This window comes from Motacilla alba, chromosome 1 (genome assembly GCF_015832195.1).
Source record: "Motacilla alba alba isolate MOTALB_02 chromosome 1, Motacilla_alba_V1.0_pri, whole genome shotgun sequence".
NCBI classification, from domain to species: Eukaryota; Metazoa; Chordata; class Aves; order Passeriformes; family Motacillidae; genus Motacilla; species Motacilla alba.
This window is the reverse complement of record NC_052016.1, coordinates 54,604,310-54,632,114: the sequence shown is the minus strand read 5'-3', so window position 1 is coordinate 54,632,114 and position 27,805 is coordinate 54,604,310. Positions and strand designations below refer to the sequence as shown.

General features: G+C 38.1%; 1 protein-coding gene across 1 annotated transcript; it reads left to right on the top strand.

Moving 5' to 3' along the window:
* The first annotated feature begins 72 nt into the window (after positions 1–72).
* On the top strand, positions 73–27,805 carry MTMR6 (myotubularin related protein 6). The gene is made up of 14 exons (XM_038128630.1): positions 73–229; positions 4,133–4,249; positions 6,130–6,292; positions 7,191–7,348; positions 8,029–8,157; positions 9,189–9,323; positions 10,451–10,583; positions 15,868–15,977; positions 17,041–17,166; positions 18,369–18,418; positions 19,239–19,439; positions 19,994–20,128; positions 20,207–20,333; positions 22,101–27,805. The coding sequence occupies exons 1-14, from the start codon at positions 206–208 to the stop codon at positions 22,359–22,361; spliced, it is 1,869 nt and encodes a 622-aa protein (XP_037984558.1). The 5' UTR covers positions 73–205; the 3' UTR covers positions 22,362–27,805.

The window sequence follows — 27,805 nt, the reverse complement described above, 5'->3', positions numbered from 1 at the left end:
CATTCCCACTCCTCCGCCATTCCCGCTCCTCAGCCATTCCCGCCGCCTGCCGCGCGGGGGCGCTGCGGGGCGCGCGGCGCTGGCCCCGCCCCGCTGCCGGCTTTGGCCCCGCCCCGGAAGCGCAGCCGGAGCGGCCGCCGGCCCGGCTCTGTGGCGGCGGCGGCGGCAGGGAGGCGGCGGCGGCTGCGGGCGAGCGGGCACCGCCATGGAGCACATCCGCACCACCAAGGTACCGCTGGTGCTGCGGCACGGGAGAGGCGCGCCAGGGGAGCTGGGGTAACTGTGCGTCGGGAGGGCCCGCCCAGCCCCGCGCGTCCGCTGCGGGCGTTGTTGTTTTCCCTCCCTCCCTCTGCTGTTTTGTGGCTGGTGCCTCCTCGCGAGGGGCTCTGGAGCGGCCCGGGCCCCTGGAAGGGGTGGAGGGCTCTGGGCGTGCCGCTCCAGTGTGGCCTCGTGTCTGGAATAAGGGGAGGACGCTAAAAATCCTGCTGTAGGGGTTTTTGTGGTGCAGTGGGGAACAGAAGAAGCGAGCTGGGAGGGGATTGCAGTTGTTTTGTGCGCTCTGGATACGGTTCCGTGCAGCTTTTTCTAGTTTTGGAGGCAAATCTGTTTTGAAAACAACCGATTTGTTTTCTCCTTTTTCAATATTCCAGTGTGTGTTGCTAAATGCGCAGGCCGTCAGTGCCTGTGTAATGTGTTAGGCTATTAAAAAACATGTCAGCTAAGCTGTAGCTGACATTTTGGAGTTTTGGCTTTTATTTCCTATTATTAGTGTGTTAGTATTCTTTGTATAATGAAGATGCAAAAGGAAGGTCTCTCTTGTTGTGGCTAATTTTTATTTGAGTTTTTAAGTCACAGCTTCTATAGAATGAAATTTCTGACAGTACTTTGCTCACCTTGCTCATCGTCCCTGGCTGCAAAGGTTGCTGAAAAGACTCCCCCTGTCTGCTGGGTCCTGGGAATTGCGATTAATTCCTGAACCTGGTAGTCTGACTTTAAAGTAGATTTATAGATATCTTTAGAAAAGAAGTGTTCATAGTTTCTGTCCCAGTACTAAATTCACAACCAATAATTACATGAAGGAAAGGGCTTTTAAATTTTTTTTAGTAATAACTTATATAACTTTTATATAAATGTGTATAGCTGCTTTTATTTTTCATATGCATATGCATATGTGAAACAGAAGGAAGACCTTTGATGAAACTGCCCTTAGTGACACTTTATTAGTCTTGCACTGACAGACTGGAGATGAAGTTTCCTTATCAGCTGTTTATTTACAAACATGAAAGTCCTTGTTTGGAAATTTAATATTGTATTGTTACGGTCAGTAGCTGATTCCAAAATGAAAGCTAGACTAAAGCCAACGAGTCTTAATGATCAGAGTGTCTGTTTAAGTTTCAGACCTGAAATTGAGACTAGAAAGGCTGCAGGTTGCTGACTTTGCATCTGCAGGTGATTGTATTTCTGCATTGTGTTTTTGGGGCCTTGGTGGAGAAAAAAATACTTCATGTAACAATAGAACTGAGGAGAGAAATGAGCCCTGAACACAATTTGTAAGATACAAGACTTACTACTTGAAGTGATTATTTTTTATAATTAATAAAAAATATATACATTCCAAAAAAAGAAATAGTGTAAGTGTAATAGTGGTAAGAAATAGTGTGATATTTCTTTTGTTACAGCTGTGTTGCTCACCGAACTTTTTGTCAACTGTTGGTTTATGGAATATCCAGATAGATTAAAATGCATATAGGCAAGCATTACAGGTATAGGAAAAAAGAAAAGTAAAGTACAACTTGCACTGTGGGTCTTGAAGATTCACTTTGTGTCTAGGTTCAAGTTGGATCTCATGCCAGCTGTTCTGAGACATCCCTGCTTTTTCTAATTGGACACCATTCCTGTTTTTTCAGTTTAGTTAAGTCAGAGAGAAATAAACTTGAAATAACAGCGCAGTCTTGCATAAATTAACTGCTGTGCAGGGCAGCTGTTATCCCCAGGAGAAGGTGATGGAATAGGTTTTGTATCTCCTCCAGCTTCAGTTTGCTGGGAATATTGAAATTAAAATGTCTTAAGAACTGTCCACATAGCTACCTGACGTTGAGTGTAGCTTTTTGTGAAATTTAACTGTCCAACAGATTATATGTCGCATATGGAAGTGAGGTCAACTTAAAAATCCCTTCTGAGAGTTGTATATTTAAGTAGCAATAAATGATCAAACTCAGTTTATCAAATGTGGTGGTGAAGTAAAGAACATGTGGTCGTACATTTGATCTTGATGGTATCCTTAAGGATATTTTAAAGCAAAATGTGGTAGAAAAGACTGAAAATTCTTCAATCAAACTTGTTTGCATATTTGAAGTCAAATCTGTATTAGTGAAAATACTGCTGGATTTTTTCCTCCTGGAGATGGAAAGTTTTGCTTAGTTTGCCTGCTAAATCAAATCAAACAGCAAAAGAAAAAAGTGTATCATAAGCTGAGTACCCATTTAATCTGCTTTGAGTCAAGTTTAAATGAATGTATCATCCCTGGAGGCTGAATCTAACTCAGTTTTCTTTAAGAAAAGTTTATCTGTGACTTGGCTTTCAGAATTCTTGTGGACTTTACCTAGATAAGTGGAAGTTGGAGCACTAATACCTGTCCTCATCCAGTGTAGAAATACAGCTTTGAGGAAAGCTGCCTTATTACACGGAGGAGAAGGAAACCTCACATGCCAGGATTTTGTGGGTTGTGATGCTGGAGCAAAGCTGGGGCAGTTTCTGTGCACTTCTCAATTTGCTGGGGAGGTGCAGTGCCAGGCACTGGAGCAGTCATTGCTGCAGATCTGCCCAGTATGGATTCTGTGTCTTGGCTGTATTGGTGTATTCACTTATGCTACTCTGTACCTGAGGACTTGGTGGTTTCAGCATAATGTATTTCAATGTGCTGATGCTTCTAGTTTCCAATTATTTTGCTTTCTAAAGTGAAATTTGGAATATTTTCATAGTGCTGACTTCTGCAGCACTATGATAATATATTGTATTTCCTCCATTCTGGTTTGTATTCATTAAGTTGTTTTTTTAACTTTTGAAAGCAAAATTAGGCCTTTCTAGATCATAAATACCTGATTTTTTTCTGTTTTGTGTGTGCTTTTAGTAAGTAAATACATCTGTGCATAGGAATTAAAAATGACTTTACATCAGCACAGTAGATGTGGGTTCTCCTTGTCGCCTCCTTTGGGTGCTGGTCTTGCTGGTGTGGAAGTTTTTGGAGTTCTGCCATGCATTTAATGGTGGCACAGAGCTTTAACTTGGCATTAATGAGACAGTGCTGCCAAGAAGTACAGGAATGTGTGGAGATAAGCCATTTGCCACGTTCCTTTCCTGTTCTTCACTTGTAATGCTTGTTTCAAATAGAGCACTCTGTGGACCCCAGAGTTAGGAGGAGCAGATAAAATACAGGCTATCTAGAAATAGTTTTTCTTTTGAAATATTTTCCATAGGATTGAGATAACAGTGTTGATAGAATACCAGAAGGAGTTGTCGGCCTTTGCGAGGCTCAAGCATGAATTATCTGCTTTAAATGCCAGCACAGTCCTTGAATGTCTGGGAGATTTTTTGTAATTATTAGTGTAATGCTTACATTTCATTAAGAATGTATTTTGACTATGTGGCAAGGTTATAATAATACTGATTTTTGAAGTTGGGGAATTTATATAAGACAGTATATTGCTCTCCTGTCTTCCATTTTAGCTTAATTTTTATGGCATTGAGTGTGCAGACTGCTAATAAAGCATGTTGCTGAGATCAGCTGTTAATTCAGTGCTGGCACCTTGATACCAGGAAACTGTTAGTGTGTGTTTGCTGTGTTTTGGGAAAGCAGCCTAAAAGCTTAGTAGTTAGTAATTCTTACTTTTAAAAAAACTGAAACAAAAAAAACCCTCAATGCTTTTGTATTGAAACAGGATATTTGACTAGTTAGTCTCAAAGCTTGTGACCACTCTAGTTAGGCCTGAATAGCCTTGTGTGTGCTGTGTTATGTTTCCTACCATTTTCAAAATTATTGCACCAATTGACAAAGCTTTTGCTAAGTTAGAATTTAAATTTCTGCAGAAATTCAAACTTAACTTTTATTCCCCCCTCCCCTTTTTTGTTACAGGTAGAGCAAGTGAAATTACTGGATAGGTTCAGCACGAGCAATAAGTCACTGACAGGAACCCTGTATCTTACAGCAACTCATCTGTTATTCATAGATTCAAGCCAGAGAGAGACGTGGGTAAGGATAATGAATGCTTGTGGCTCAAAGGCATGGATTCTCCAGATGCATTTCTTCTTCCTGATCTAAGGTTGAATTTGTTTACTAAAATGTTCTTAGCTGTTCTTTCTACTCTCCTCCTTCGTGGTATCATAATAAGTTAATAATTCACAGGTTATGCTCTTGCGTGACGGTGCTGCAGTTGAAATCAGGTCATGTTGAAAATTTTGACTTTTCCTCAAGCTGCTGTAATTTCTTCTGTAGCTTTCACTTGTATTTCTGAATGCATGTGTGGTGGTTTTCTTTAAATAACTGACTTGCACCATAATTCTGAGGCAGGAGTGGGAGACTGATACATAGGTTAAGCATCAGGTTTAAGATTTCAGAGTTAACTTACCTTGTTATTAGATTCTGTCTAGGTTAAATGAGATGGCAAAAATCCTAAGATCTCCGGTTTGGGGAATATTGAAGATAACATGCGCTTTTTTAGAGCAGTAAGCAGCTGTTTCTTCACAAGTATTCATCTCTGGAATAAAAGGTTTCAGATGGGGCTTCAGCTTCTTGTTGACCAGTACCAGTGTTGTGCAATCAAAGCTGGCTAGTACAGTACTTCCCATTAGCTTTTGTGCTTAGTGCCCTGGTGGCACACATAGGGACATCAAGCTGTGGCTCCCACTGGAGTCCAGCCACCTGACTTGAGTTAGTGCCTTAAATCTTCCATCCTCTAGGATGAAATAGCGTCTCCCTGGCTGTTGTTATTTTTTTTTTTTTTCCTGCAGGTGTATTTTCCTTGATTACCTTAATCCTGTGTTCTGGTTATCCAAGTGCCTCATGGTGCTTTCCAGAAATGCATTTTTCTATTATTTGTTCTTGGATACAATGTACAACTTTATACAAACCAAACTGTTACCCTTTCCTACCAAATGGGTTTTTGGGGACAGCATGATTCAGAAGCATTACTTGCTTGCATCTCCCAATGCACTGCATTAAAAGGTTTCATTTTGGGGAAATTGAACCCATACTCCAAGTACTGCATTTCTGATGATAATGCAAGTACTAGGTATAATTATCATAATGTCTTCAAGATAGTATCTTTGTAAATGCATATTTGGCAGCATAGTTTTCAGATGCCAATCAAATTCTGATCAATGTTTAAGAAGATTTGATTGCTTCAGTGAGGTAATTGAAATTCTGTCAAGAACATCTTGTTCAGTTGAGGTAATGTATCTGTGCCTTTCTTCCCAGAGTTGAACAGCTGTTACTTTCGATGTATTCACCTAAATCTTGTGTAGATTTGCCACACATATAAATCTATGGAGGGCTTCTGTATGTACAGTGCTGTTAAAGTGGTCATAAACATTTAGCTGAGAAACTGTCATGTTTATCTAGTACAGCAGGTAATATAGGAGTTGTTTTTCTTATCTTGGTTCCATCTGTACCTGTTAAATACTAGAATTCTGAAATCTTCAATACATTGAATTATTTTCCCTTACTTCCTTTATTTTGTCGGAAAATTCTGAAGTATGTTTCTGTAGATCCTTAAAAAATATGGATATCCTGTCTGGACACTGCCTAATGAGATATAAGCCTATCAGTTAACAAAGTTAAAAGAAAACTGAACAACTACAGTGGAGTTCTACATCTCAGTTTTGCACTTAGAAGGACACTTCAAAATGACAGAAGAGAATAACAAAAGTTTTAAACATTTTAGTATACTGATCAAAATGGCATTCTTGGATTTCTGCTTCTAAATGTATTTCTTTTTATAACTGGCTGACAAAATTAGTCAAAATCCATATTCAGCATTGTTTAGTGTGTTGTCTTGCATCTGCTGATCTAAGTAGTATGCTATTCTTATTTTTCCTCAGCATGCTTACTCTGTGAGTTTTTGTATGTCACAGATACTACATCATCACATTGCTGCAGTGGAAAAACTTCCTTTGACTACTTCAGGCTGCCCCCTTGTCATCCAGTGCAAGAACTTCAGGATAGTTCACTTTGTTGTACCCAGAGAGAGAGATTGTCATGACATTTATAATTCTTTGCTTCAGCTCTCAAGAACAGGTAATTCTTGTAGCTGTAAAAGACTTTGCAATATATGCATGTATAACAAGTTGAGGTGTGTGTGTGTGTAAACCAATTATCTTTTTTTTTTTTTATAAAGTCTCACATGGATTTGGTATATAAATAGGTTTTTTGATTAAATATTAATCTGCATAAAAATTCAGAAGCTGTGTTCTCTGGCTTTTGTATGTCACTGATATTCCTTAACAGAATAAGAGATCCCTATGTGTTTTTTTGCATCTCTAGTCGCGTTCCTGAAATTGTGAATATAAATGTGTATGGTCTCTTTTAATTGTGTGTTCCATAGATTAAAAACCCACTAAGCAAATCAGTTGTTACTAATTTAATGCAGTTTCAAAAATAAAGCTGAAAATTTCATGCTGGAATAACATTACCAGTTCAGCTTTACAAGAGACTTCTGTCAGTACAGTCTTTTGCATTTTCTGCCTTGTGTTTAGAGCAGTGCAAAATGTCATCTATCATAAGTAAATAGCCTACTAGGAAAAACAAAGTTTTTGAAAGCTTTCCTTTTTTAAGGGTAACTTTAAAACTTCTTTTTTTTTAAGGTCAGTAGATGTAAATTTTAGTTCTTGCCTTCCAAAATACTTTGTTCTTTCAGATCCTGTGAAGTCTTTTAATAATCCTGCCTTTTGCCTTAAGTTTGTCAGTCTTCATTTTGTGACCCTTATGGCTTTAGAAACGTCTGTTCTGAAATAGGTCAAGCACACTCAGGAAAACTTTCATAACCTACTTCTGACTGTATCTGTAATTATCAGTTAACTGTAGGATAGTTGCAGAATAGATATTTCAGGCATGTCAAGTATCTGTTATTTAGTCTTGCTTCTGTGAATCTTGAAACATGAGATTTTCTCTCCATTACATATTCTTTACCTTTTAGCAAAATATGAAGAACTGTACGCCTTTTCTTATAATCCAAAACAAAATGAATCGGAGCAAGTCAAAGGTTGGCAGCTTATTGATCTAGCAGAAGAATATAAGAGAATGGGAGTGCCGAATGATTACTGGCAGTTGTCTGATGCAAATCGTGATTACAAGGTAAGTGTTGTAATGGAAACACATTGTGCTCAGCATCTGTTTCTGGTGAGGCCTATAGAAAACAGCTTAATGCTATGAAATCACTTGGTTTGTAGTATAAGCAAAAACTTCCAGGTAGAGAGAGTTAACTCCTTAATCAGTGTGCAATCTCACAACTTCCTAATTGAAGTTTTTCCCAAGGCCTCATTGAGAGAGCGTGTGTGCATGGATGCGTGGGTTCTTTGGGATTGTTTCGAGAGATGCTTACCTGTTAAAAGCCCAGTCCCAGCGATTCTGGTGCTCTGCAGCTTTGCGATGTCATTTTGCAGTGCTGATTGTGGTGGTGTGGCTGATTCTGAGGTTAGATTTCATCTTACTTTGTAGTCTGCAAATATTAAAAATGAGGGAAATAATTTCAGTATTTTATTTGAAACACATTCTACTGCAGAGTTGCATTCTTTAGAGTGAATGCTGGTATGGTGATGCTTGGCTGTGTAACTTGGATACCAGTTTGTACTACTCTCATCCATGGCTTGTCTCCTTTGAGTTGTTTACATTTGTATAAAGAAACACGGTAGTGTTTGTCTTTTGTGTCTTAATTCACCTTACATCTTTCAAATTGAATACATTGAATACAATAAAGCTAGGTTAGGTTTTGTGTCTTGCCTATAAAATCCTTTCTGTGTATCCGTGTCTTTCAGATTTGTGAAACCTATCCTAGAGAACTTTATGTTCCCAGAACTGCAAGCAAGCCCATTATTGTTGGTAGCTCCAAGTTCAGAAGCAAAGGAAGATTCCCAGTGTTGTCATATTATCATAAAAATAAAGAGGTATAGTGTGACTTCCTTTTGCTGTAAAAGTGCTGAAAAGTATTTCTCAACACTTGGCAGTAGTTCAAGGGTTGGTGTGGAGGTTCAAGTACAGTAATGTGTATGGCAAGGGTGTGACTCAGGATAACCCTGAATGCAGCTGACAGGAGTGGTGCCTAACAGGATGTGGAATAAGCCTAGCCAGTTGAAAATAAATCCTTAAGTAATCATTTGACTCAACTAAAGCTTTCAGAAACTAACATTCAGGTAACTGAGGATAGTTTTCTCTTGAGGGATCTGTCTTCCTTGATACATCAGGAATAAAATATGTTAGGTCAAAATGGTAGGAAAAAAACCCCTAACAGATAAACCAACAAAATAAAAACATTGGTTCTTCAAGGAGTTATTTGCAAGGTAAAAAAACTCTACATGGTAGGAAATAAGATTTTGCAGTGGGTGGTGTAAAGCAGCACATAACTGTCTCAGCTGTGGAAGGAGAGGAATACTGTCACCTTGCTGAGTTAAAGAATTTGTCTGATGAATGTGAAGTTACTACATGGATTTGAACATAATTACATCATTATTTGAATATTGGAAGATGTACCTGATACCTTCTGAAATACAACTTAAATTACATTACAGATATTACATTAGATGATAACAAATTGCACTTGCAATAATAAAATCATGCCTGCATTAGTAAAACCACACATAAATAATCCCATATTAAGAGAGTAGCTTGTTTTCCAAAAATATAATTTTTCCAGCATGTACTTTTGTGAGTTTTTATGTCAGTTATGTAAACTGATACCTTGTCCATGAAGATGAACCTGAAAAACTGTTTTGATGAATATTTAGATTTAAGTTGTAGCTGCTGTGTTTCAGGGTTTCCAAGGAACATGCTTAAAAGTTGGAACACCTGAACTATATTCAGTTTGCTGGTGCTGTCTGCTGAATGAAACAATTTGTTTCAGTGTCTTTTGAGATTTTGCAAAGCACTTTAAGTACAGGTATTAAAGTGATGCTGATTTGTTCTTTGTTGTTTCTGGCAGGCTGCAATTTGCAGATGCAGTCAACCTCTCTCAGGTTTCAGTGCCAGGTGCCTGGAAGATGAGCACATGTTGCAAGCCATCAGTAAAGCAAATCCTTCAAATCGCTACATGTATGTCATGGACACCAGGCCCAAGGTAAGTACTTCTGGTGCTGCAGACAAGCCACTCCTCCTGAATATTAGAGTGCAGGAATACAATGTAATTCTGAAAAATGTGGAGCCAAGTAGGAGTCCATCATGAGCAAAAATGATGTAAAAATAAGGTTATGCCTCTCTGTTCTGGTGTTTTGATTACTTGCTTTATAAAGAAGGTTTAAGGTTCAGCTGGACAGTTGGACCTGTCCCAGTAGTCAGCTAGAATTCTCTGAATATGCTGCTACACTTTGAGAGGGGCATTTAAAAACATACTTAAATCATAGTTAAGAAGTGAATAGCTGAGTGGGATCCAATTGAGTGGAAGTGAAATTCATGAAATGGTGAGCTGTGATGTGGTTTCTTTTGGAATGGGAGAGTACTATGCTCTGTGTAAATGATCTGTACAAACTGTCTCAGAAATGAGGAAGTGGAGGAAACTCTATTTTGGCATTTTGAGGTCATCCTAGAATGGCTTGAAGAAGTCAAGAAGAAGTCTTAAACATCATCTCCAACCTCTGGTGAGGTTGTTCAGAACTCTGTCCAATCTGGCTTCGAACACTTCCAGGATCCACAGCTTCTCTGGGCAGTGTTTTCCAGTGCCTCACCATCATAATTCATCACTGTCTAATTAAACTGAATTCTGCTATTTTATTAAGTTATTACCTGTGTTACAGTGTGTGGCTAATTCTCACTCTTTAAACCCATCTTCATTTCAATTAGTATTAATTTCACTCAAGTGTCTGACCACAGGAGCTGAAAATGTCTGGGTCTTACTCTCTCCTTTGTAGGTGAGATGTTTGTAGTGTCTTTACTCAGAAATGTTTGGACACAAATAAAGGCTTATTAGTTAGGAATCTGGAGAAGAGAATGGGAATTACTAAATGCATTATTCAGATATGTCAGCTCTAAATATAGACTGCTTTTTTTTAATATGTATGTACTGTCCTTTTATTATACTTCAGTGCTTTCAAGCTAATTTGCCACAAACTATATTAGAATCTGTTTATACTATGTGTTCTTTTGTTTTTTTCTCCAATATATTCAATTGAAATTGCTTGACTTTTGTTTCTTAATTTGATTTTTTTATTCCAATAATGTTTTTCAGTGTTTTTATTTTTCTCTTTTTAGCTTAATGCAATGGCTAACAGAGCTGCTGGGAAGGGCTATGAGAACGAAGACAACTACTCAAACATTAGGTTCCAGTTTGTTGGCATTGAAAATATTCATGTAATGAGATCTAGCTTGCAGAAACTCCTGGAAGGTATGTTTTAACTGCACTAAAATAGTGTATTCAAAAATAGGGTGTTTTTCTGAAGTCTTTAATAATAGGTTACACAAACTGCATTGACGTTTCTGTGGTTTATTCCAGCTCTGTGTTTAGTACCAGTTTGATGTGCTCGGTGGTAATGAATTACCCTAAACCTCGACCTTCAAACTGTAAACCCAACTGAATGGATTTGTTTTGAAGAAAATTGAGTGGCACATATGTCTTTAGTGAGCTTTATTAGTATGTCAGTAAGAAAGACTCCTGTGTTTTCCAAGATACATTTTCATTTACAGAATATCAGTTCTCTAAGGGGCACTTTGTTCCACAGAATTCACAGTGGGCATACGGTCTGTACAAAATTTGAGCTCTTTGATTTGGTGAACCACTTGTGTGCTTGTAGGTGTTTATAGAGAAGGGAGCAGGGGGAAAGGTGGGCCACCTCACCATACCACTGCCTGCCTCCTGGTGGAGAAAATTGAAAGGCAGAAGTGTGTTCATAATTCTGTTAATATTTTTTTAGGTAGACAGCTGAGAGAAAATTTAAGACATTTTGTGGATTCTGAGATTAGAATACTGGCAGAAGTGAGGCTTCCACATCTGACACACAATATATGTGTAAATGCTTGGCTTCTGGAATTATGCACGTATTTCCAGAGACAGAGAAGGTTTACACTTGTATGGAAGCCTATTTTGATAAAGACATGCTGTTACATTGATCAAGAAATCTTACAGAGTAGTGGTGCAATCTTTATTTTCATTGATCCTGGATGTGCTGTTAACTTATTCTGCAGGCACTGTGCATGGAATCCTGCTGAGCTTTGATAATATGGATCTTTCTGGTTATTCCTGCATGTGTTTTTCCTAAAGGAGAGATGAGAAGCATGATCCTGAGCTTGAGCTTTTAGATTTGTCATAATCTCCCTTTCTCTTACTCATATGTTCAGTTCTAGGAAACTAGCTAATAAAACTTGATTGTTGTTTTAATTTTTTAAGAGGTCTGCTCCTCTGTATTAATGTCTGATGCAGAAGTGTGTGCATCACACAGCTGAGCTTCACAGACTTCATATTCCTTCCATTTGAGTTGGCATCCCACCAGTAATATTTACTAAATATGTGTCTGTAACTTTATTGAAGGATACAGAATGTTTTAGTTTTTCCTTGTGTGCAGATTTGGTTTGTTTAAACACTATATAACAAAACTGTGAGTAATCTCTATTGCTTGTTTTCTGTGGGGTCTCGTGCCCCAGATTGGGGTGACCCCGAAAGATGGAAAAGTCTCTACTCCAACCCGTGCTTTCAAAGAAAGACTCAGCAGTCCTCTGTTGTCCGGTCTCAAGGTTGTTTATTGTTGGTTATCTAAAAGATTCTTCTCCCTGAACTGCTGTGGCCCGTTCAGCAGCTCAGACAAAGGCACACTGCCCTCCCAGGGGGCTGGTGCCATCTTTTATATCATACATTACGTGTTACATGTTTATGCTTTTCCCCCAATGCCTATCATCTATATTGAATAGTGACTTTCTACTCTAAACCAATCTGTGAGTGCCAACATCACCAAAGACATGGGGGTTAGGAAGGAGAAAGAAAGAGGACAGGGCACACCCAAATCCCTCCATCTTAGAACTCCTGACCCCCATGTACAAAACTTGGACCCCTGCGTACAAGGCTTAAAACCCCCCTGTACAGCACTCAAAAATCCTTCCTTTCACTTCATGACTACTTCTAATACAATACCTAAACTTGTGTGTGTGACTTGTAATTCTTCATACATACAGAGTTGGCAATTTGCTCCACGGGCTAAGATCAAAACCCGTGTCTTTGGCTGCATGCCAGGGTCTCAGAGCCCCCTGCCAGCAGCTCTGGCCATCCAGGGCACCCAGAGGGGTGTCCTGGTTTCCCACAGTTTTCCACATAAGTTTTTTTGGTAAATGAACACAGTTGTTTTACCTCTGTTCAATCTGTATGATTTACTAGAGTTTTGCTGAATGCCACTTTAGAAGTAGGAGCATCTTCAGGGGTAGAAAGGACCCTTAAAATTTAGGGATGTCTTCAGTTATTTACTCTTCAGCCCCTTGTAGAAATGTGCTGTCAGTGGGATGATCGGGAAGAAAATGCCGTGAAAGTGGTTCACAACTTAAAATGAGGAAAATGCCATTTAGCTTCTGTGTACTCACTTCCCCTGAATGTGCTGGACTGAATGTTCTCAAATCAGAGCGTGATACAAATGATGCTGTTTGTTCAAGCACCACTGTAACTGGGACTGCCCTCAGTTGTTTGGGCTTTTTATAACAAACAACTGTTACTCATTGTTTGGTGTGTGTTCTGCTCTTCGGCTCTGGGTCTGTCTGCCTGATTTCCTTCAGATTTTGAAAATTCCACTGGCAAGCCAAACGTGAGACAAAATCCTTCCCAACATCCTTTTGTAATGAGACTACCCCATGGAGCATGCTAGGGGGATTTACAGTGTAGTCTTCAATTTGGATTCAGCTCTTAATTAAATATCTTGCATGCAGTGGTTCAAAACTTTTCTAAAATAGTTTTCTTCAGCGTGAGCATGATGACTCTGTCAATGAGCAGACTACACCACTCATGGAAGAAATTTCACATAGACTAAATTTGTAACTGTAACACTAAATACAAAGTTCAGGTTTTATATATTTAAATTACAATGTTACATAACAGAAAGGATTGAACTCTGGTAAGTAAAAGGGTTTTGGGTATGTCAAGGGGGAGCATTTCTGCAGAAAATGTTTGGGGAAAAGGCTCAAGATGTTGCAATCTGTTGCATATATTTTGATGGTGGAAATGTGTAAACTGAGGGGATTTTGTGAGTTATGTAGAGTTTTCTGTATTGGGCAAGGGATTATCTAGGTTTTTTAATTTGTTAAAAAAATCCCTGCCTGCAACCTGCCATGCTTCATTCAGGTCTAGTCACCTCCTGAGCTGCTGTCTTTGCTAGTAGTGTGAATAATGACAATCAAGCAAGGGAACATTGAGGTTTTGGGGCTCATGTACATGTAGGCCTTTTGGTTTTTGTGGTGGGGTCCACATAGGCAGAACTATCTTGAATCCTATTTATTGTGAAGTAGCTGAATTATCTGACTGGTACTATAAATGGTACAATAAATCATCTTTCACCTTTTAAAAGACCATAAGGAACTGGAAAATAACTTTTTTTTTCAGCATATTTTTGGACCAGTACCAGTGCATTTGATTTAATCACCAACTAGTATAAAAATGCCTGTGTTAATTCACAGAAATGGAAGGTAACTCTTGGGCCTCAACATATGTGTTCCTATCTCTGCCTTCATTTATAAAAATACAGAAATCTAGCTAAGGAATTACTAGTTGTGAAATTCTGAAGCTAAAAATTCTGATCAAAAGCAGATTTTGACAGCAGTATCTGGGTGAAAACAAACTGAGGGCTGAAAGCCTGTTTATTTTCTAGCTGGAAAGCTTGTGCTGTAAATCCTAAGTTACAGAATGTGTAGGTGTGCTGTCATACCTCTAGACATGGCTTTGTCTGTCCAGTCCCTTCTCTACAGATGTTTGAATTTCCTGATACTTGACTATTTTCGGTTTCTTTCCTTTACCACAGAGTAGTGGATATGTTTGTGTTCTGTTGTGACTGATCAAGTGTATGGAACCACTGGTATAGAGAATGACTTTATCCTCTCAGCTAGCTCACATTCTCATCTATTTCCTCCATGTGCCAAATCTTTTGGAAGCAGAGCTCTTGCCTAATGGTGCCTTTCAATGACAGGGGAAAGCTAACGTGCTTTTACTTCTTTTACTGATATTTACAGACTAATCTTTAAAAGTAAGTCTCCTGTCCTGGGGTTTCTTGATGTTCTGTTACCTCATTGGGCTGTGGTTTGCTAGGTAGTTTTGCAGATGATGAAGATCTGTTGGTTTTAGAAGAAGTACTGCAATACTTATTTGGAAGCCTGTCATTCTTCTAGTATTCAGCAGCACCTGGCACTATGAATCTTCCTGAGCAGTGGGGAGTGTACCAAAACTTGTTTGACTGAAAGCTGAGAAACATCTAGTGCAGATACAGGAAAGCTGTTGGAGGCAGTGATTTGAGTATATAGCCCCCCTTACATCAAGGGACTTGATTGAATATGAAGCTGCATCACAGAATTATTTGGTGAATTTTGTTCTCTGCTATTGCTGCTGACTCACTTCCTTCCATGGCCAGAGATAAAGATGATTTTGCAGCTATTGTATCCCTACTGCTGATTTTCATCTACAGAACTTTTTTATTTTCATCTGGGACCAGTGTTTTAGAATCATGAAATCATTTAGGTTGAAAAAGACTTCTAATATCATCAAGTCTAGCTGTTAATCTTAGTGGAAAGTAGGCTTCCACTGTGGAAGAGGCAGCTATTTTTGTAGCTAGCAGCCTTGAGTATCTTCCCATAGAATTACACATAGCTGAAGCTATGTTAGCCAGCAGATTTTTTTTTTAAATTCCAGAAGTTAGTCATGTTTAGACACTAATGTAACTGTGTGAGTTACTATTCAAAATTGTACAAGAACCAGGTTATCTGTCTTACATGTTAATTGGTTCTATGTGAGAATCTTTCAATCTACCTCTGCATCTCTTGCTGCTACACTGCAAAGCATCTCTTGCTGCTACACTGCAAAGTATCTTTCCTTTAATTTGAATTCTTCCTTTCTCTCTGAATTGACATTATTGTTTCAGGATCCAAGTATATTAGGGAAGAATGGTAGAGATTAGTCAGAAATGTGGTGTGTCAAGTGTGAAGGTAGACAAAATTTCAGTGGATTTCATTAATCCCTGTGTTCTTGTACAGCACTTACTTTAGTCTCCTGAGCAGGGTGGAGGTAATGAAACAATGGCAGTGTGACTATTCTGAACTATGTATATAGTCTGGATGCAGCTGCTTCCCTACTACTAGTACTAATTAAGTATTTCCAATGAGCCTTTGGCATTGCATTGCCTTCCATGGTGACAAGAGTAAGGCTTCCTGGGGTGGATAACCAGTGTATTTACTTGAAATGTTATTTTGTCAAAAAATCACAAAGATCTTACTCTTGTTGCTCATGGTTATATAGTTCTACAGAGTTGAATTCTGACTGGAGAACATTTTGTAGTACCCCTCCCTTAACCATTTGATTAGAAATCTTTCAGGAAACCACCATTCAACTTAGAACATAGGGGATTAGATACAACATGCAATTATTCTTTTTTCTACATTGCAGGGTGTAGGTAGCTACAACTGCTTAAGGCTTTTTAACTCTTGGTTTCTTTCAGTCAGTGGCACAAGGGGCTTGTCTGTCAATGACTTTTTGTCTGGTCTGGAGAATTCTGGATGGCTGCGTCACATCAAAACTGTGTTGGATGCTGCTGTCTTCCTAGCCAAGGTAACTTGCATACTGCTTCTTTATTTGGTGGGAAGTTGACTTTCTGCCAGAAAAATTATGCTTAATATTATGTAATGTGTAAAATTCTGCAGCTGACCTTTTTAGAGATAGATGTTTAGTATATATACCAGTACATCTAATATGCTGGTTAAAGTATTATATGTTTCTTTACGATTGGATATGTTAAACATTCCAACAAATGTTCTGGGGTTTTTTGAATGCTGTTTGCTCATCACATTGGGAGACAAAGGGATTCTTACACCTCCTGGTTCTCTAGATATATTTGAAAAGTGTAACCAGTTTGGTGGTGGATGGAACAAACTATTATTTAGTGTACTCTGAAAAATAGAACTGGGGCAGTAATTGTAGAGCAGCCAAGGTGGCTATGCTGACTTCATTTGGCAAGGAAATAGGATTCTGTGAATAATTCAGAGGAACAGTTGCTTTTGCCAAGCACTTATGAGGCCAAGAGCTGATCTGTTGGGGAAAGAAAAAATCTGGATCTTTGTTTTTGCTAGGTGAAATAACAAGGAGTTATCTCAGTTAAAAGTCGGTGATTGTCCTAATGATGACCCTCAAAAATGTCTGAGCCAGCAGGAGCTGAAGCTAATGAGCATTTCCTAGGCCTTTACTTTTATGTAGCATGATGATGAGCAAGTGGTATCTTTAATGATGAGTTGATGTCGTTAGGGTTTTTTTTAATCAGTACTCAGTAATAATAATAAAGTAATAAACTCAATAATCTAATTATTGTTAGGTTTTCTTGTAAATTTAGTTTTATAATGGAGAGAGAGAGAACTGGGAACCCCTGTGGAGGTTAGTTTATGCAAAGGTGGTAGTGGAATTTCTTTTCTTTTCAAGGAGTTTTCTATACTTCCGTGGAGACAAGTTCCTACTTTTTCATACTATGAAATCTTTTCCTATAGTAAACATTTTTCTAGCTTTTTAAAATAAGATGGCCTATGGTATGAGTTGGAAATAAATGTAAGTTTTTTATTTATTTACTAGTTTTTGACTTCTGCCTAGAAAAGAACATTCATTAAGAAACAACTATGTTTTGCAGGCAATAGCAGTTGAGAGTGCAAGTGTATTGGTGCACTGTTCAGATGGCTGGGATAGGACTTCCCAAGTTTGTTCTCTTGGAGCTCTCTTGCTAGATTCCTATTACAGAACAATCAAAGGATTCATGGTAAGCAGACCATTGCAATGTTGAGTTGTTCCTTGGTAAAGAAAGGGTGTAAAATGTTTGAGTGTGAAAGGGAGCAAACATACTGACTTATTTTTTTTTTTTAGTTTAAAGTGTAAAATGAGATTTACAATCTATTGATAAATATTTCATACAGAAATACTTTGCTTGAAAAAAAGATATTTAAAATCTGGAAAATTGAAATACAAATAGCAAATTGCTTTAGTCATCCTGCAGAAATGTTGCAATGGTTGCCTTTTGCATCCCAGCAAGTCCCTTATCTATGACATAGAAGGATTCCAAAATGCTTATGTGAGGTAGCACACATACTAAATTACAGCATCTCTGTGCTGCTGTAAAACAACATTACCATCTGTCTCCAAAACAATATTTTAAAAATCGGAAAGTGACAATTCCCCCGTGATAGAGATGTCTAAGCAATCTAAATTTCTTCATCTTTTTATATAGAGAGAAGAATTTCAGTACGATTATTCCAAATTTTAGACTAGGAAAATCAACACTGTTCTGCAAAGACAAGGCAAGGTGTTATGGGAACTCCTCAAGGATAAAACTATTTCAATGTATTGTTTAGAACTAACTGCCACAAATATTACAAGCACTGAAAGTGAAGTTGAGGAAGAATTAGAAGAGGATTCATTTGTTGGGAATAGTGAGAATCTTTAGGGAAGTAGTTTAATCTTTTTGGGTTTTGATTAATCCTTGCTTTCAGTTGAATTTCTGTGATGGTCCTGTATTCATTTTGGTGCTTGATGCTGTGACCAAAGTGATGAAAGAAGATAGTGTTGATATGAACAAACTTACTGTCATATATGTTAGAAAGAATATATTATGTGGTTTTATGTAAATTATGATAGAAGGCATGTAGTACTAACATGTTTCTTGTTCTTTGCCATAGAAAGTTAATAACCGACTAGTAAAGTCATGCAATATTTTTCTTAATATTATCAGTTACCTGATTAGCAAATTGCTTCTAGTTGCTTTTTTTACTAGTTTTTTACAAATGTACTTTGAGAGTCTTGTGAAAAGCTTCCAAGAAAATAAAGAAGCTACAAATTGATAAATAGTTGCTTCTACTGTAACTTACTTGACTCAAAGTATAATATATCGATAACCTATGGGGTTAATACTGTAGATGTAAGATTGAGTAATATTTTACATGAGATTTTGGTTTTTTTACCCTCCAGGTCTTGATAGAGAAAGACTGGATCTCCTTTGGGCACAAGTTTTCTGACAGGTAGTTCACTCCTCTGATACAGTGAAGTGTATACAGCAAACTGAGCTAAGTATTCTTAGACAAATGCTTGTAGATGTTGCATTTTTAGCTTGTAGATGTTGCATTTTTAGCCACACTGCACCAGTTCAGCAATGAGTAAGCTGTTTTCAGTACACAAGGCACTTCTCCTGCTCTCTGCAGTGTATTGCAGTTTATACCTATTGGGTGATTGATTTATCTTGCAGATGTAAATTTTTAGTGCTACTGGTGCCTTGCTTGCAGAAGTTGATGACTGCAGCATCAGGTCTGCACCAATGTATAGACAGTGCAAAACCAATCTAAAGCTATGTCCCAGCTATTTAGGCAGTATGAAACACATAGTTTTGGTATCTTTAAAGATAAGTTTGCATTTATGTTTGCTTTGATGGTGAAGTCACACCTACCTTTAGAAGTTCTGTATGTTAAGAGTTCTCTTTTTTCCCTTGATCTGCCTGTCACCATCTGTGACAATAGCCTTGCTGCTATTTACTGCTTATTAATTTGCTTTGCTGGTATACTCCATATGTTGACTGTGACAGTATTAGACACAAAGGAACTTAACTGTCTTATGTTGCTATTTTGTACTTAATATAGATGTGTGATTACTTATAAGTCAGAAAAACAGGTCAAATATAGACTTTTTTCTATTCAAAAAGTGCCCCAGTTCTTGAAGTTAGGTGCTCTATTTCCAAATCAAAGCTAGCGTCAAATCAAGGTGCTGTCATTTAAAAACAATTGCAGCTAAGACTTTCTTGATTTCTAACTTAAACCAGTTTCAGTCTGTTTGTGGAATCTTTTTCAGATGTTGTCAGTTGGATGGTGATCCGAAAGAAATCTCGCCAGTGTTCACCCAGTTTTTAGAAAGCGTGTGGAATCTGACTGAGCAGTTTCCACAAGCCTTTGAGTACAATGAAGCTTTCCTCCTTCAAATCCATGAACATGTCCATTCATGCCAGTTTGGTAACTTCCTTGGAAACTGTCAGAAAGAGCGAGAAGAGCTAAAGTGAGTAGGCACATTGTAATGTGTCTTTGTTTATTCTGGCAGACTAAGAACTTCGATGAATCTTCTTCATTTTAGGCTCTGAGTAGAGGAAGGATTGTTAGTACTGAAACCTGTGTTGAACTGCATCAGGGAACAGTACTGCTTCTTGTGCTTTTGCATGCTGAAGACAGCCTTTCTAATTCTGGTAGAAAATTCCATCTTCTATTTCATAGGGAAAGTTAAGGTTTTTCTGCTTATCTGGGTTTTTTTTTTGTTTTTTCCCATCTAAAAGTAGGTCAGTTTAAGTTAGGAGGTATCATGTAGTTTCCTCTCCCAATCTCTTTTTAGGTAACCTTGAAATTCTTGCCTGTTCAAGACTACTCATTTAGAAGTATTAGTAAGATATCTTCAATGCATTTAGCTGGAAAACTTCTCTGAAGTTTTTATCAGTTCCTCCTGCATTGTATTTTAAAAGTATTTGTTTCAAGTAGGCAGAACTGGCACACCATAAGCAGTTATCTTCTGCTTGTTTGCTTCCAGTCAGTGTGTTGACCTGTAACTCTTTTTTCTTTAAGACTAAAAGAGAAGACCTATTCCTTGTGGCCATTCCTGTTGGCTGAACAGAAGAAATACCAGAATCCTCTGTATAATCCAGACTTTTGTCCAGAACTAACGCTTTTGGAGCCTAATACAGTATCATTCAATTTTAAGTAAGTTTAAATAAGATACATTATCTTTTCTTCAGCTCTGTCTTATCTTGCATGCTTCAAACTGTCTGTTTTGTGCAGGTTTTGGAGAAATATGTATCACCAGTTTGATCGAAGTATGCATCCCAGGCAGTCTGTGTCCAACCTTATCATGAATACAAGTGAGCAAAATAAACAACTGGAGGAAGACATTAAAGAACTGGAAGCTGTAAGTATTACAAAATAAGTGTGTGCTCTTGTGACCTGTTCTTCAGCTTATAGTTACAGTCCTGCTGGTTGTCACCTGAATGTAACTGCTGTATGGCCTAGCACTTACTCTGTGGAATGGTGACTTGGACTTTCACTGCTTGTTTCTATGATGAGTGCTCTAAGGCACTATTTATTCTGCTTTATTAATGAGCTCTGCTATGTAAAAGTTCTACTATCAAAGCCTTACTGTAAGCCTTACTTACAATAAACCGTCTTGGATAACGAGGTATCCATGTAGCTACAGCTGTGTTGCTAAAGTAAGGAGACTGAAAATGTTTTATTTCTATTATAGCTACTAAAATGGATGCAGTAAGTATTGTCCTTCTTTTAACTTCATATGCAGGTGCATGCTGTTGTAGGCCATCATAATTATGGGTCATGTACATTGTAATGTTTTTATGAAGACAAGGCTTATTCCAGAGATCAGATGTCTGTAATCGACTTGTAGGTGCTGCAATAAACAGCCAGGAAAGGCTGATTGATACAGATTGACTGTTACAGTCAGTTAAGGTGCTGAAACTTCGGAATAGTGCCTTTTAAGGAATGCAGAAGTCTTCTGATTATCAGTTTTAGTACTTGTGTATGAACAGAAATGGTAACACAACTCCTGTATATTATGTTGCGGGGGAGAAGGGGGAGAAGTACAGCTTTTCTAGGAGGAAAGATTTTATTAGATTGATCCTACTGTAATGTAATGAATGCAGGTCACTTAATCTAATACTGTTTCAAATCCTAATTTTATATTTTAAAAATTTTATACAATTGAAGCAGCAAGGTGAAGAAAACTCAAAAAGCAATCTAAAGAATAAGCAAGAGGGAAAGTCTCAGCTTTGAATTTTATAGAACCTCATTCCAAGATATGAACTTCACTTGAGCCTACATTTATCACTTGAGAGATCATGGGATGTAGTTGTTTGAAATCCTGATGTCAGCTTTGCTACTGCTGTTTCCATCTATAAAAAGTTGATGCCAAGAGACGCTAGTCTTCTGGATTTAGTCTCAGTTCTAGTAAAATACAAACAGATCAACAAACAAATCTGTTCAGTTAACTAGTGCAACCTCCCAGTTACTGGGTGAGTGTGTTTGAATTAAAAACAAAAATGAAACAAGCAAACCACCCAAACCATGTAACTGAAAAATCCCTTCATCCTAATCTTTCCTATTCTCTTGCTCCTGTGTTTTAGTTGACATTTTTTAGAGTATTCATGCATTTGAACAAACTGCATTGGCATTTTTTAGATCTAAAGGAAAAGTCTTTTAGAAGGTTTTTAGAAAAGATAGAAGGGCTTTAGATATCAAGTTGCTTTGTCACTAAGAGTCTCATGGTCTTTAAGAGATTGCAAGATCCCTGCTTGCTACAGTACCAAGGTCTGTCTTCCTCTGCTTGTACTCCAGAAAGTATTTCCATCTTGATAGCAACCAAACAAGGAGCAAGCCTGGAATAACCTCTCCTTCTCTAGGGATATTAATAGGCATTCTTTGTCTTCTACCCTTCTGCAAATTTTAAGCCAACAGTGCTCGTAACATCAGCTGTAAACTGTGGGAAGAATATCATAAGGAATGGCCTAACGTTTAGCAATATTATTATGTATCTAAGCTAGGGTATGTAACAGTGTCCTGCAGACACTGAGTTGGCCAGCAAAAGAAAGGGATAAATTTCCTTTAAAGCACAGTATCATCAGTAAAGAGTCATGCCCACTGTTAGTAACTGTTCATTGTATTTCAGAAAATAAAGCAGAGAAACGGGCGGTCAGATGTGGTCCTTGTGAAGGAACAGGAGCAGACGGCTCATCCTGCCCCCGTGGCACTGAAATCCCCTCCGTGCTTCCAGAAGGAGCAGCCGCCGATGCCAGTGAACGACGCCGTGCGAACCATAGAGGGCAGCAACACAGCAGACAATCGCTACAGCGAACTTGTGTCCGAGTTCTCCAAAGCTGAGCCTGCCGTTGTCAGCTTGGAGTACGGAGTGGCCAGGATGACCTGCTAATTGACATCTGGCACTGTGCTCTTCTAGACTGATTAAATGGAGAGATGGGTCATTTTCTGGATGGGTCTGTGCTGCATGACCAAAGCACGATTTGTATATCAGCAAGTTTTGTTAATGTAGACTAGAACAGCATGCTAGTTGTCAAGTGTTTGCTGTTCTTTTAAGGGGGGAAAAAAAGATGTAGTTGTCTTTTTGAAAGAAATAGGGGCATTTGGTAAGAAGTGATTGAAAATCAAGGAATGTTATGTCTTTGGACTTAGGTCAGTTTGCACTAAATTGATTTAAATAGTAATATTACTTTATTAAGTGTAGGAAACCACAGGTGGTCTTTCACAAATTGATTTTATTTGGACAAAAAAACTTGAACTTTCTATTTTAGGAACTGAGGCTACATGTATATATCTCATATGAGTATGTATTCCCTTGCTTAGTGTCACCCAGTACTAACTTTCAGTGTATTAAGTGCCATGGAAAAGTATGACATATTTCAAATCGTAAATAGTTGGCCTTAAAACTGTCAGATCAATGATTTTGTCCTTTACTACTGCAGTCTACCTGGCTCTGTTTACATTGTATTTGCTCAAATTTTTATATCCTTAAAACAGGACTGAATATAAAGAATGAAGCATGCTTAAGCTGGCACAGCCTTTCAGCGAATAGCTATATGAATGTTAACTTGTCACTTGAGACTGTTTTTTCTTCCGTTTGCTCTGTTGTTTAAAATATAGTAGATTGACCTGATTTTCCTCATCGGCAGCTCAGTAGATTGAGCATCATTAAAGCTGCAGGTTGTCTGACATTAAATGTTTCGATTTGTGGCAAGGTATTTAGGTGTAAAATAAGATGTGACACATAAGAAAACAAAACTAGCCAATAACTGAATAATCAGGTTCATTCAGATTGTTTACTGTGTGCTGTGCAGTTGTTCAAGGTGCAAGAATGCAAGCAAAACTTGAGGAAAAAGTTGTTCCCAAGTTAAAAAAGTCAGGTGTCTGAAGCTAATGCAAAACTGAGTGCTTCCTAAATGTTTTATTAGAAGATAACTTTGGTTATTTGTGAAAACCCTTTTCATCTTGTAAAAACTTGTCCAACCTGTGCATATTTAAAGTAATTTTAGTATCTGGATATTTTTATGCATTAGGAAACAGGACAAAAACTACTTCTAGCAGGATGCAGTAGAGATCATGGAACATAAGAAAAAAGAGGGAAATTCGCAGGTCGTGTGCTTAACTATGTATCAGTAATCTTCTGGTAAGGGTGAAGGTTTTCTGAAATTTATCTCATGATAGATTTTCTGAGCAGGTAAGAGAATTAGGAAGAAAAATATTGGTGCCCAGTTCTTAAATAGAGGTATGAATTATAAGTTTGGGTATTAAGATCCCTAATTATGTTAGATTAATACTACTGACCTTTTACATCTTGATTTAAATAACTTTTGGTTTCAAATGAAAATAATTTAATTCTCATCCTAATCCCTGAAGTGTGTTTTGTCACAATTACTGGTGTGCACAATTTAACATAATTTGGCAGCATTTCCCTCTGCACCATATTGTATCCAGGACTCTTAGCAAGGCCAGTATAGGTCAAGATCAAGGTGCACTTGTGGAGCTGTCTGGGAGAAACAAGCTGTAATTCTTGTATTTGGCTATTAATTCACCTGTTTCACTAATTTGATTTTTGAAACATAAGCATTTTTATTTTCAAAGATACAAGCAAAGTGTCACATTTAAAATATATTATCCACTTACCTAAATACATCTAGAATGTCTCCACTACAAGTTTTGATAGTTTCATCTTTGCACAAGTGGTGCCTTACAGGGTTGCAGCAAGAGAGATTTTTGTGCCTTGTTATTTATTGTCTCCCCTTCTCCCTCACCTTCTGTATTAAATTTGTTCTGTGGTTTTCCTTTGTAAAAACATGTTGTATATTAAGCTTGTATTATATCACAGTAGCGAAACAAACTTATTGCTGACAATGTAGGTAAGTGTTACCAATTTGTACTTGTTTTAATATTTAGCTGCTCTGGTGTGCCATGTACACTTTTCCTATTTATTGTTTAGAGTTTATAGACTCAAAAGATTATATTAAGCTTTTTTGCAAATATTGTTGTATGTTGTTTTTACTTTAACAGCCATCAGAGTGCTGTATACAAGGGTTTTGGAGAGAAGATCTGTTCCTTTCAGTACTGTTACTTGGAGTTTATTTAAGTCTTCAGGTCCTTTTTATTGGCAGAATTCACTTCTTAGGAAAAGGAACTGGAATGTATTTTTATTTTCAATTGCAGTAAGCATGTTAAGTCACCTTTAAAATGCCATAAAACTGCTCAGGCACTGAGCTTGTTTCTTGATCAAAAAATACAATACTTCCTGATCTGAAGTAAATATTTTACTTCAGTTAATATGTAAATAGAGTTTTATAAGGCTATTTTGTATAGCAACCACTTTGTAAGGTTCAGGTATCCCTGCCAGCTCAACCCCCAGGGTCAGCAGTGAGGAAAGTTCCTGCAGAGAGGCATCTGTCTCTTCTCATTTGCTATTAGGCCTAAGCCAAAACTACCTAAAGCACATGGGACCTGTGGTGCAGTGAATAGATGGTAGTCAAGTGAGCTCCAACAGAAAGCTTGGCAGGATAGCCAGGACTCAGCACAGTGGGGCTGTTCTGTGTCCTTCAAGAAGGATTTAAAAAAATCAAGTTCACTGTAAAATTGTGACAGAAGCTTAGGAACAGAAAGAATTGGAATTCTAATTTCAGTGGATGAGCTTTTTCTTCATCATGAATATGCTACTCCAAGAACAGTTACATACTGAAAGGCACCTCATACAGATCAAAATAATGTGCAGAACTCTCTTTCAGGCTGTGACATTAGTTTGTGGTCGGTATGCTCACCAGTTGATTGGGAATATAATGTCCCAGACAGAAAGTTGGTACATTTGATTCTGCTCCATAGGTTGCAACACTTTGGCACCTGTCAGTTCTGTGCTTTGTCTTAAGGAAGTCTCCTTAGGTGAAGTTTTTGGGTTTCTACATTCTGTGCTGTGCTTGATCTTTTTTCTTTTAATGAACCAAGCTGATAGTCTCACCTGAGAAAACTGACTTAACTTTTGTACTCCAGGCAATTTAAAATATTTATTTCGTTACTGCCAAAAGAGTTGGGCTTATTTTTTGGGAGACTTACTAGTGTCACAAAGTATTCTTCAATACAAATTTTAAGTATCCAACTGTTCTGTTTTGTAGGGCGACTGCCAAATCGACAGACTAAGAAATTAATTAGGCAACACTGAACTGAGCCTGTGCATTTTCTACACATGTCCAATTACTAGTGACCTAAATCTGGGGCAGAAGCCTGAAGTCTGGAGAGTCCTTTTAGAGAACTGGAACAGCAGTACTTCCATAAAACTGCACATCCTTGTGTGGAACAAATGCCCTGATAGAATGGTTTTGCAGAGGGAAAGCTAGCACAAATCAAACTGTGACAGTTTATGTGTCTCCTCCTCAGGGTAAGCACAGTGGAGAATGCCTTGCTGGGAAAGGTGACATGTTCTTCCTCTCTAGTTGCTGTTTTCCTGAGGCCTTTTGATAAAGTAACACATCAGCAAATCTCCGAGAACTTGCTCCTCCCCTTCTGGTAACCCGAGCACAAAACTGGCTGCAGGGTTGGGCTGAAGTGGGACTGGGGTGGCTTGGCTTGACTACTGTCCTCCTAAGGAAGTGATATAAATAATATAAGGAAACTCAATTTTAAAATAGCACAGGGCACATGCTGTCAACATCTGTTCTTTAGAGTGCTGCCCTGTTCTGGAGCAAGTGTGACTGGCATAAGGGCCTCTCGTAAGCATGATTGCTTTCTAGTTAGTTTAAAGATAATCTGATTTCAAACTAGATCATCCCCCCAGTGGTATTTATAGATCTTTAGGTCAGAACCTAAAGATTGCTCTTAAAACTCCTGTTTATTTGCTAATAGTTTTAAACTTGTGGCTGATCATAGGCAAAGTGTACTGGTTGTGAAACCTATATTAACCTTTAGGATTAAATCTTTAGATTGAAGTCTGCTTGGACTTGCTTTCACCATTTATGCCACACTTTCCTCCTAGTGTTGCTTATTGTGGTGCTTGACATCCGTCAGATGTAATGGGCTTCTTAATGCTCTGGATGTTTCAATAACCTGAGAGACTGTCTTTCATCTACTGCTCTGAAGGCTCACGTCAGCCTTAGTGAACAGTGTGAGTGAACTCATTCTTGATCTAGCTAGCTTGACCTGCCTCCATGTTAAATAACACTGAAAATCAGCACAGCATCATCATTCAGTGGTGCAGCTTCTGTACGCACAATAGGCTTAAGGAAAGGGAGGTAGTCGGGGACCCGTGTCACAGCATGTAGCAAGGAACAGGACACTGCAGGGCGATGACTTGTAAAGTAGCAGCAGTAAAGCTGTTTTGATGTCCAGAAGCAACTCAGGGACTTGAGGTGGAAGGTTAGAGGCATACTGCTTCTGAGATCAGTTTCCAGGTCCCAGAGAATTTAGTGACCTGATCTGTTAAACCCTTGTTGCTGAGCAGTTCTGAACTGGCATCGAGGAGCAGAAAATGTATGTGGATCCGTGTTTCTTAGTCTGCTGGCTTCACGTAATAAATGTCCTGATGGTGACATTGAAATTGGAGCACAATATCTTGTATATTCTTGTTTGTATTTTAACTCTTGAGGTTAGGTTAGTTGCATACTGTTTATAACTAAGTGGGATTATAGTTTTGGCAGACACGGTTTTCCATGTTAATGACAAGCATGTACACATCTTGTGCTTTGTATCTCTGCATATATTTCTGCTGAGTGCTTTTCTTGCAAGCAAGCAGCCTTGGTGAAGTCCCATAATGCTGCTCCACCAAGCATTCCTCATTACCTAGCACTACAGATTGCTTTCCTTGCTCTGTCTTACTATTGCTCTTCAGCCTTACAGTTTATCTTTACAGCTGTCTGTTGACAATGTCCCTCGACAAGCATCTTTCCATCGAAGAAAATGGGTTCAGCATTTTTCTGTCTCTCAGGGATTTTTACCCCTGAACTAGTGAACTTGAAAAATAGTGCTTATTCTCCCCTTTGGGGCTTCTGAGTGCCTGTTGACTTCCACAGCTGGTTGGGTTACACATTTTAAATTCAGATGTGGCTATTTTAAATAAAGAAATTAAAAACTTAGTCAAATAATAGATGTGGCAAAGGGAAAGAGAATTTTTCATTGTAAAATATCTGGAAAGTCTGGCTGTTTCACTAACATTTATTGCTCTATGTAATGCTTTCTGTAAAAGTCATTTATCTGTGTGCTGGGATCATGCTTGATATATATTCCTGAAGAAACTTTAGCAAATGGAATTTTGTAACAAGTATTTTATTTGTACGTGTTTTCAAAATCCATAAGGCTTAAAATAAAGTGATCTTTATATTGCCAATCTAA